General features: G+C 43.9%; 1 protein-coding gene across 1 annotated transcript; it reads left to right on the top strand.

The window, feature by feature from the left end:
• Positions 1-3900: 3900 nt before the first annotated feature.
• On the top strand, positions 3901-10398 carry LOC121575661 (chromobox protein homolog 2-like). Its single transcript, XM_041888906.2, has 5 exons — positions 3901-4104; positions 4190-4233; positions 4899-4964; positions 7211-7280; positions 7516-10398. Exons 1-5 carry the CDS (start codon positions 3964-3966, stop codon positions 9160-9162), a joined length of 1968 nt encoding a protein of 655 aa, XP_041744840.2. The 5' UTR covers positions 3901-3963; the 3' UTR covers positions 9163-10398.
• The last annotated feature ends 296 nt before the right edge of the window (positions 10399-10694 follow it).

Raw genomic sequence — 10694 nt, 5'->3', positions numbered from 1 at the left:
ATTTATGTTTATTTATTTTCCCATTTGTACTTTAACTATTTGCACATTGTTACAACACTGTATATATACATAATATGTCAATTGAAATGTCTTTATTCTTCTGGAACGTCTGAGTGTAACGTTCACTGTTAATATTTCTTGTTTATTTCACTTTTGTTTACTATCTACTCACTTGCTTTGGTATTGTGAACATACGTTTCCCATGCCAATAAAGCCCTTACATTGAATTGATATAGCTAGAGCAGAGAGGAAGAGCCGAAGCGAGAGGGCTCACTTTCTTCAAAATCTGTACAGAATAATCCCAATGCGTTTCTATGGGAATAATATACAGACCTAAACTTGTCGCCTGCCTTCTCGCCTTTGGGACAAAGACTCCCATTGTTAGGAAGGAGACATGAGCATCTCGTCATTATATCTCTGGTTTCATGCGAATTGCAAAGGAAAGTTGGCGGTGCACAGTTAGGGTGCTGGATTGCCCTAAAGTAAATTGATGTTTCGACCAAATTATATAATTACTTCTGTCTAAATAAAATCGTTCAAAATACTTCACCAGGGAGCATGACTTAGCCACAGACGATCAGTAGCTTTTTTTTTTTTTTTTTTTTTATAGCTGTGGATTGTTTCAAATCAGAAGTTTGCATGCCTATTTGGGAAGCCCTCTATTTGGGTAGTGAGCGTGGCAATAGGTCTAGCTGATTGAGTTACGGATGTCAGTGAAAAGCGTCTAAAATATGTGTGAAGATAATGTGTCTTGAATATAATTTAAAATGTTGCATCAAGAAGAAGTGGAGGGTTGTGTGGCGAATATGGTGCGTCTCTCTCCAGAATGCATACATGCATGTAGGAAAGTGCCCATTTGGCAATGTCTGATTTCTGATTGTCTTAACTCACCACGTACACCACTAATAAGCTGAGCCAACGAATACAGTTTTTTTTAAACATCCATTGCGAATGGTAGTTCCAACACACACGGCCTCGATAATCACCAAGCCTTCATGTGAAAGAGCAAAATATCATGATCTGATGATCCCATATATCCGTTGGAATTTCATCAAAAATAGCTGTCTGTCTGGAGCTCACTGGCGCAGGAAACTCTGAGGGCCCAGAATAGACTAGTTGGTACAATGTTGCAAGTTCGCTAGTGACAGCTTCAGGCTAGACCCAGTGATACAATATTGCACTTCACTAGCAATAGCTCAAGTCAAGACAGATAGAAAGGGAGGCAGACAGGTGCAGCAGAGATATGAATGTGATTGAAAGAACCAGAATTTTGGTCAGGATATTTTCTACTGTTTTCATTTGTTGGCTTTAGGCCTATGTATTTTACTTATTTGAGGATGGAAGTTGTAGGCCTACTTCTGCATTGGCCTATAGGCTATCTCTGAGTTATATGCTCTAATTTCATTAGCCGCCAATGTATCACAGTGTATCAATGTGTCCATATGGCAGAGGTTGGTGCTCTCACCATAGTTGAATTTTAACTTTTAGATTTTTATATTGTAAGAAATTGTACGTTTCCCCAAACTTGAAACTCACGAGCTGCCTATGGCCTTTGCTATTACACCCATTATAACAATTGTGAACCCACAAGCACGTGCACACATAGGTCCCGTGAGAAAACGTACGCGCCTATAGAAATCAGAGGCCTGTCCAACTGATTCGTTCTGGCGACGGCCCTGTTCCTAACTTAGACTGTCCTTTTTTTAAACAATAATAGCATGTATAAAAAAATATATAACTTATCTGGTGCTACAGCATGCTCTCATTTGTTGTCATGCTCTGTTGTGGTATTTAAAAAATATTCTGCTTGTCTCCAGTCATGTAAAATGACATAGAATTGCATGAAAATGTGTTTATAAAAGGCCATTTTTTCTCCTACTGCAAATAAGATGATAGATTCATGAGGTACTTTTATTATAATGTATATATTTTCACCCTTCTCTGTGGTGGTCTGCATATCCACAACCTTCTGGCTACTTTGCTATGTAATAACATTTTCTAATGCTGCAAATCTAATGCTCTGGTCTGTCCTAGGAGTAAATGGTAGGCATTTTCTCTACTATCCACTTTATGTTCTAATTATTATTTTGGGTATAGGGGAGGGTCACTTTTTGTTGCAAGCTTTCAGAGAGGGTCAGGTAAAAATATATATTACTGAAGGGAGGGCCATCCATTTTCATTTCAGAGAGATCTGATTTTCTGCAGGTATCCCTCATTATAAATAAAGTGCATTCTGAAAGTATTCAGACCCAGTGATTTTGTTACGTTACAGCCTTATTCTAAAATGGATTAAATGAAAATAAAATCCTCATCAATCTACACACAATACCCCATAATGACAAAGCAAAAACAGGTTTTTATAAATGTTTGCAAATGTATTAAAATTTTTAAACTGAAATACCTTATTTACATAAGTATTCAGACTCTTTGTTATGAGACTCGAAATTGAGTTCAGGTGCATCCTGATTCCATTGATCATCCTTGAGATGTTTCTACAACTTGATTGGAGTCCACCTGTGGTAAATTCAATTGATTGGACATGATTTGGAAAGGCACACACCTGTCTATATAAGGTCCCACAGTTGACAGTGCATGTTAGAGCAAAAACCAAGCCATGAGGTCGAAGCTCCGAGACAGGATTTCTGCAGCATTGAAGGTCCCCAAGAACACAGTGACCTCCATCATTCTTAAATAGAAGAAGTTTGGAACCACCGAGACTCTTCCTAGAGTTGGCCACCTGGCCAAACTGAGCAATCGGGGGAGAAGGGCCTTAGTCAGGGAGGTGACCAAGAACCCGATGGCCACTCTGACAGAGCAGAGTTCCTCTGTGGAGATGGGAGAACCTTCCAGAAGGACAACCATCTCTGCAGCACACCACCAATCAGGCCTTTATGGTAGAGTGGCCAGACGGAAGACACTCCTCAGTAAAAGGCACATGACAGCCCGCTTGGAGTTTGCCAAAATGCACCTAAAGGACTCTCAGACCATGAGAAACAAGATTCTCTGGTCTGATGAAACCAAGATTGAACTCTTTGGCCTGAATGCCAAGCGTCATGTCTGGAGGAAACCTGGCACCATCCCTACGGTGAACCATGGTTGTGGCAGCATCATGCTGTGGGGATGTTTTTAAGGGACTGGGAGACCAGTCAGGATCGAGGGAAAGATGAACGGAGCAAAGTACAGAGAAATCCTTGATGAAAACCTGCTCCAGAGCGCTCAGGAGCTCAGAATGGAGCGAAGGTCACCTTCCAACAGGACAACAACCCTAAGCACACAGCCAAGACAACGCAGGAGTGGCTTCGGGACAAGTCTCTGACTGTCCTTGAGTGGCCCGGACTTGAACCCGATCGAACATCTCTGGAGAGATGTGAAAATAGCTGTGCAGCGACACCATCCAACCTGACAGAGCTTGAGAGGATCTGCAGAGAAACTACCCAAATACAGGTGTGACAAGCTTGTAGTGTCATACCAAGGAAGACTTGAGGCTGTAATCGCTGCCAAAGATGCTTCAACAAAGTACTGAGTAAAGGGTCTGAATACTTGTGTAAATGTAATATTTCAGTTTTTCTATTTTAAATACATTTGCAAAAATTTCTAAAAATCTGTTTTCACCTTGTCATTATGGGGTATTGTGTGTAGATTGATGAGGGGAAAAAACAATTTAATCAATTTTAGAATAAGGCTGTAATGTAACAAAATGTGGAAAAAGTCAAGAGGTCTGAATACTTTCTGAATGCACCGTAAATGACTAAAATGTAAATGTAATGATAACTGTCATCGCTGTAATAATAATATATTGTCAATTTATAGATGTGTGCCCTTTATGGAGCCTAGCATACCGGATCATATGTAATAATAAAGCATTTAAAACGACTTTATGCAGTAATATTTTGTAGCTATGCAGGCCCTCTAGAATGAAACGTTTAAAGTGACGTATGAGAGGCAGAGGTACGGTGCCTAACTATGGATGCCGCGGGAGGACAATCTTTCCCTCCCTGTTCCGCTTTTCCTCGTAAAAAAAGGAGAGGGGCTGGAGCTATGGACGGGGTAACTGTAGGGCAGGTATTTGACGCCGAATGCATCCTCAACAAACGCCCAAGAAAGGTATGAAATAACGTATTTTATTATAATGTGGAAACATTAGACCCTTTACAATCTTTTAACTCTTTCCCACTCTTCTCCTTTGCAGGGGAAGTTTGAGTATTTGGTGAAGTGGAGAGGGTGGTCGTCCAAGTGAGTAGCTATTTAGTAAGAAGCTGGCTGAGCTAAACAATGACAATGTAGCCCTTGATCCCCCTGCAACCCCGTATTTCTCTCATAGCTACGCAATATTTACAATCATATGATAATATTCCCGTCGCTTGTGGTTTTGCATGGAAGAAAGATGATGGTGTTAGCCGTTTCGGAGTCTTGTTTTGTTTTCTTAAGCCCGAGCAGCTGATGTTACGATTCCTAACCGGTATCTAGTAACGTGAACAGGCATCCTCCTACTACCGTAGAGAACTCAAGCACCGGAATATGTAACGCCCACTATTTTCATGCACCGTGCTTTCGTCGTGATCGTTTACCAATAGTGTGGCTGAATGTAAATAGTTGAGCAAACAATCCAGTTTTAGACATTTAAATTTAGGCTAGCCCTAAACAGCTACCCTCTCAAGATTTGCATTATTCTGAAAATGTTCTTAATATTTTATTTAGATACAACGTCAATTAGGCCTATGTTTGTTTTTGATAGGATGCTACTATGTCTGACATTGCATCTGAAAAAGGAGATACCCCCTTTAAACCAGACTAGAAACAAATGGACAGAAAATTCAGGGTGTGACATTATAATTGCAATGTCTCTCTAGCTACTGTGCTCTAATAAACGGTTTTCTAATGTGGGGTTTTCTTTACAGGCATAACAGTTGGGAGCCTGAAGAGAATATTCTGGACCCCAGATTAATGGCTGCCTTCCACAAGAGGTGAGTTATTAATATCATACTGGTTGTTGGTTGACCAGAACATATTCATTCGTACTTATTGTAGAGCACTGCTCCATGGTTTATTAGAGTTGCCCAGATCATTTAATAAATGGAACACTAGTCACTTTAATAATGCCTCTTTAATAATGTTGACATATCTTGCATTAATAATGCCACTTTAATAATGTTGGCATATCTTGCATTACTCGTTTCATATGTATATACTGTATTATATACTATCTATTGCATCTTAGCCTATGCCGCTCTGACAATGACATTGCTCATCCATACAGTGGGGAGAACAAGTATTTGATACACTGCTGATTTTGCAGGTTTTCCTACTTACAAAGCATGTAGAGGTCTGTAATTTTTGTCATAGGTACACTTCAACTCTGAGAGACGAAATCTATAACAAAAATCCAGAAAATCACATTGTATGATTTTTAAGTAATTAATTTGCATTTTATTGCATGACATAAGTATTTGATACATCAGAAAAGTAGAACTTAATATTTGGTACAGAAACCTTTGTTTGCAATTACAGAGATCATACGTTTCCTGTAGGTCTTGACCAGGTTTGCACACACTGCAGCAGGGATTTTGGCCCACTCCTTCATACAGACCTTCTCCAGATCCTTCAGGTTTTGGGGCTGTCGCTGGGCAATACGGACTTTTTTTTTTCAGCTCCCTCCAAAGATTTTCTATTTGGTTCAGGTCTGGAGACTGGCTAGGCCACTCCAGGACCTTGAGATGCTTCTTACGGAGCCACTCCTTAGTTGCCCTGGCTGTGTGCTTTCGGGTCGTTGTCATGCTGGAAGACCCAGCCACGACCCATCTTCAATGCTCTTACTGAGGGAAGGAGGTTGTTGGCCAAGATCTCGCGATACATGGCCCCATCCATGCTCCCCTCAATACGGTGCATTCGTCCTGTCCCCTTTGCAGAAAAGCATCCCCAAAGAATGATGTTTCCACCTCCATGCTTCACGGTTGGGATGGTGTTCTTGGGGTTGTACTCATCCTTCTTCTTCCTCCAAACACGGCGAGTGGAGTTTAGACCAAAAAGCTCTATTTCTGTCTCATCAGACCACATGACCTTCTCCCATTCCTCCTCTGGATCATCCAGATGGTCATTGGCAAACTTCAGACGGGCCTGGACATGCGCTGGCTTGAGCAGGGGGACCTTGCGTGCGCTGCAGGATTTTAATCCATGACGGCGTAGTGTGTTACTAATGGCTTTCTTTGAGACTGTGGTCCCAGCTCTCTTCAGGTCATTGACCAGGTCCTGCCGTGTAGTTCTGGGCTGATCCCTCACCTTCCTCATGATCATTGATGCCCCACGAGGTGAGATCTTGCATGGAGCCCCAGACCGAGGGTGATTGACCGTCATCTTGAACTTCTTCCATTTTCTAATAATTGCGCCAACAGTTGTTGCCTTCTCACCAAGCTGCTTGCCTATTGTCCTGTAGCCCATCCCAGCCTTGTGCAGGTCTACAATTTTATCCCTGATGTCCTTACACAGCTCCCTGGTCTTGGCCATTGTGGAGAGGTTGGAGTCTGTTTGATTGAGTGTGTGGACAGGTGTCTTTTATGCAGGTAACGAGTTCAAACAGGTGCAGTTAATACAGGTAATGAGTGGAGAACAGGAGGGCTTCTTAAAGAAAAACTAACAGGTCTGTGAGAGCCGGAATTCTTACTGGTTGGTAGGTGATCAAATACTTATGTCATGCAATAAAATGCAAATTAATTACTTAAAAATCATACAATGTGATTTTCTGGATTTTTGTTTTAGATTCCGTCTCTCACAGTTGAAGTGTACCTATGATAAAAATTACAGACCTCTACATGCTTTGTAAGTAGGAAAACCTGCAAAATCGGCAGTGTATCAAATACTTGTTCTCCCCACTGTATATTTATATATTCTTATTCCATTCCTTTACTTAGATTTGTGTGTATTAGATATTTGTTGTGGAACTGTTAGATATTACTGCATTGTCGGAACTAGAAGCACAAGCATTTCGCTACACTCGTAATAACAGCTGCTTGACCAATACATTTGATTTGATTTTGATCAAATGCATTGTTTCTTTCCTTCCTCCCATCCTTGACGCTATAATTTATATCTGACATAACCAAATTGGTGAAATCATTTAAATGGAACCCTTGCTCACTTTAAGTAAGGAAGGATGTATTTTTAAAGTAGCAGAACATTGGTAGTGACTATCTGACGCCGTGTGTACCTTCTACAGAGAGCAAGAGAGGGACCTACTGTTCCGTAAGAGAGGGAAGAGGCCAAGGGGGCGTCCACGGAAAATTCTGGTAATCATCACACTGTTGCTGCTATTCAAACGTATAAGATGTAGTCACTACAACAAATGCAGTAAATTAACTTCCTTTTGTCATCTTAATTATAATGTCTTCTCAATGATTGCTTTCATTATATTTACAACCAACAGTAACATGAATCTATTTGTTTGTTTGGATGATGAAGATACAATCTGATGTCACATAATGCATGGTTACATTACAAACCTTTCTGTCTCCATTTCTTTAGGAACCAGAGCCAACTGAAACCAAATCCGACCGGTCCTCCTCATCTTCTTCATCCGGCCTGTCCTCCTCTCCCTCCGCCTCTTCCTCAGAAGAGGAAGATGAAGACCATGGGAAGAAGGCCAAACCGGGTCCTCGGCGCCGCAACCTCAACCTCAACCTCCACCCTGTCCCCCAGACAAGGCCCCATATCGTGGTGGCCAAGCAGGAGCCCGTCCGGAAAAAGCGCGGGAGGAAACCGCTGCTCCCCGAGCTGAGGGCTTTGAGACAGGCAAATACCCGGCCGCCCCTGCCGCCCCCTCCTCTTTCTCGCCACCACCAGGTCCTCAGGCCCCCCCGTGAGCCCCCCAAAGAGGAACCTCGGGGGGGGGTGAAGAAGCCTCTACAGCCGGCCAGTTTCACCTACACCAGCCTGAGCGCCAGCCGGGGCTCCAGAGATGAGGCAGCATCCCAGCGGGCTGCTGGAGGGGCCTTCTTCCAGCCAGGGGCCTCCAAACCTGGGCCGCTGAACTCCATATGGTCGGGTCGCTCCATGTCGACCACCACTCCCTCCTCTCCATCCTCCTTTTCTTCTCTCAGCAGACCTCCCCCGCCTCAGAGTAAGGGATCGTCAGATCTGAAGCGCTCCCTCTCTGTCTCTGACGCCGGCAGCAGCAATGGCAGAGCAGAAGGGCTCAAGGTAGCATCCTCTGTAAAACCAGGGGTGTCTACATCCACATCACTTGGTCTCCACGGCTCCAAGACCTCCAGTGGGTTCGGGGGCTCTCCGGCGGCGTGCAGCCCAGCTCAACGCTCCCCAGCTGGGCAGAGGAGGCAGCAGGAGGGCCCTGGAGGTCAGGCGGTGGTGGTGGTTCAGCAGCAGGGAGCCAAGCCCGCCTCCTCTCTCCCTCCCTCGGCCAGAGACCGCATCAGTCAGGCCCTCAGCCTCCGAGCTCTTAACCTGCAGAGCGTCAACAAACGGGCGCCCGGCAATGGTCTCCAGGGAAACGGAACCTCCGACGCCACTGGAGTTGCAGTTTCAAGGTCGAGCCTGAGAAGCGGTGTCAGCCAGGCAGGAAAAAGAGCTGGGGGAAGCATTAAAGAGATGCACACCTCGTCTGGGCTAGACCAGAGCGTGGCGTCGGGAGGGTTAGGGGCAGGGGCGCTGCGCTCTGGAAGCATTCCACAAGCCAGAGAGGAGAGAGGGAAGAACACGGGGGCAGAGACGGCGAGAGAGATGAACAGAAAGGGGCCAAGGTGTGTAGGGAGAGGTAATGGAAGATTGGAGAAAGGGGGGAGTGTACAGGGAGTCGTGTCGTCGGGCGGGGGAGGCGGAGCGAGCACGGCGAGAGAGGAGGACAGGAAGTCAGGACAGAGCCTTAACGAGATGAACTCCCGGAACTTCGAGAACTCTCGGACCCTTAACAAGCTCAGCACGGGCGACTCAGACGACACCAGCAGCAGTGAATCAGAAGAGCGCGACTCCTCCCCTTATCCCAACAACAATGGGGCCCACCTGGTCTCTATGGAGATGGAAATGGAGACGGACTGGCGGCCGGCGCTTAGCCTTCTAGAACACGTGTTTGTCACGGATGTCACCGCCAACTTTGTCACAGTAACAGTGAAGGAGTCCCCAACCAGCGTGGGGTTCTTCAACGTCCACAATCACTAAAGCCTGCCCATGTATGTACAGGATGCCCCTAGACACTGGCCATTGCCCCTCCTAATGGTTAAAGGGACATTACGCTTTCAAATTAAAGTTTGACAGACATTTTCAGACCTCTAAAGTAGTCTGATGTTAAGGTAAAACAACGATAGCTGGATCTACACAACCTATGTCATGTGACATAGTTTCATTAGAGTACATTAGTGGTCTGAAAACATCTGACAAACTTTTATTTATGAGTGAAATGTCCCTTTAAGGTAAGAATCTGGAGGGAGGTTAAGCTCACTGAGCTTATCCTGGATCTGTGCCTAAGGGCAACCTATACCTGGAGGGATGAGGTACGACATAACATTAGGCCTGATTCCAAACCCATCCCTGGTCCCTAAGCCCATTGACTGCCCCCTTGAAGATTTTCAAGGATTGGATATTAGACATAAGTCAGGTAGGCTTGGGCCTGGTTCAATTTCTGCCCTCAACCCCTTTGCCTAGGTCCTTCACTTTTCTGCATATTTTTCTCATACATATCCAGTCTTTCATACATATCTATTTAGATCTGCGAAGGGGAGTCAACAAGGGATAGGGGAAAGAGACTGTTTTGGTATTGGACTCTTGCCAATTGAGGACTTTTGCGAAGACATAGCTGTCTGTGAAGCTATGCCAGCATTTACAAAGAACTGTCAAAATATTGGCCAGTAAATGGTGACATATCCCATCTTACTTTTAATTTTTCTCTGTCTGTTTGTCTTTGGACAAAAGGAGTCATGAATGTGAATTGCGTATTTAAACAAATCTGTTTTATTTTTTATCCTGTCAGTCAGTATTTATCTTGCACTACAGTATGTTATTTCAATATTTTAAGCTAACTATATCCGACTCTGAAACATACCCAATCCTCTCAAGCAGGCATTTAAACATTTTACAGTTATTTACCAGTGTTACTCCTATCTACCTACCTACCTGTGGTGAAGACCATTGGAATACAATCACACTCAGTCATTGACTGTAAGAGCATCATAGGAGTGGAGAAGTGTTTTAATTTAATTTATATTTGCACATATGTTACTCTTGATATTAATATGTATCTGTAACTCTGGTGCTTAATATGGCTTCAGAAACTCGTAGCCTGTGTGCCTCCTGCCATTTCTAAGGTATTGGAATAAACCGTGAGTACTTATAAAAGTGGGTGCTTAACCATACCAAAATGCTCTTGTTGTTATGGTTAAATCAATCAAATGTGTTTTATAAAGCCCTTTTTACATCAGCAGTTGTCACAAAGTACTTTTACAGATACCCGGCCTAAACCCCAAAGAGCAAGCAAAGCAGAAACAACAGCACGTTGCCTAGGCAAACCTCCCTAGAAGGAACCTAGGAAGAAACCTGAAGAAGAACCAGGCTCTGAAGGGTGCCACGTCTTCTTCTGGCTGTACTGGGTACGTTGTTTTCAGTGGAGGCTGCTGAATGGAGGGAGGAACGGCTCATATTAATGGCTGGAATGGAGTTCATGGAATGGTATCAAACACGTGGTTTCCATTCCACTG

The sequence above is a fragment of the Coregonus clupeaformis genome, chromosome 1, assembly GCF_020615455.1.
Source record: "Coregonus clupeaformis isolate EN_2021a chromosome 1, ASM2061545v1, whole genome shotgun sequence".
NCBI lineage: Eukaryota > Metazoa > Chordata > Actinopteri > Salmoniformes > Salmonidae > Coregonus > Coregonus clupeaformis.
Note: the sequence above shows the minus strand (reverse complement) of the source record. Positions and strands in the feature narration are given on the sequence as shown.

What these genes read in the sequence shown, in the direction of transcription:
- LOC121575661 (XM_041888906.2), top strand. Translation starts at nt 3,964, where the DNA reads ATGGATGCCGCGGGAGGACAATCTTTCCCTCCCTGTTCCGCTTTTCCT. An exon ending in TCAACAAACGCCCAAGAAAG is followed by an intron (nt 4,105 to 4,189) that starts GTATGAAATAAC and finishes TCTCCTTTGCAG; the next exon opens with GGGAAGTTTGAGTATTTGGT. An exon ending in GGCGTCCACGGAAAATTCTG is followed by an intron (nt 7,281 to 7,515) that starts GTAATCATCACA and finishes CCATTTCTTTAG; the next exon opens with GAACCAGAGCCAACTGAAAC.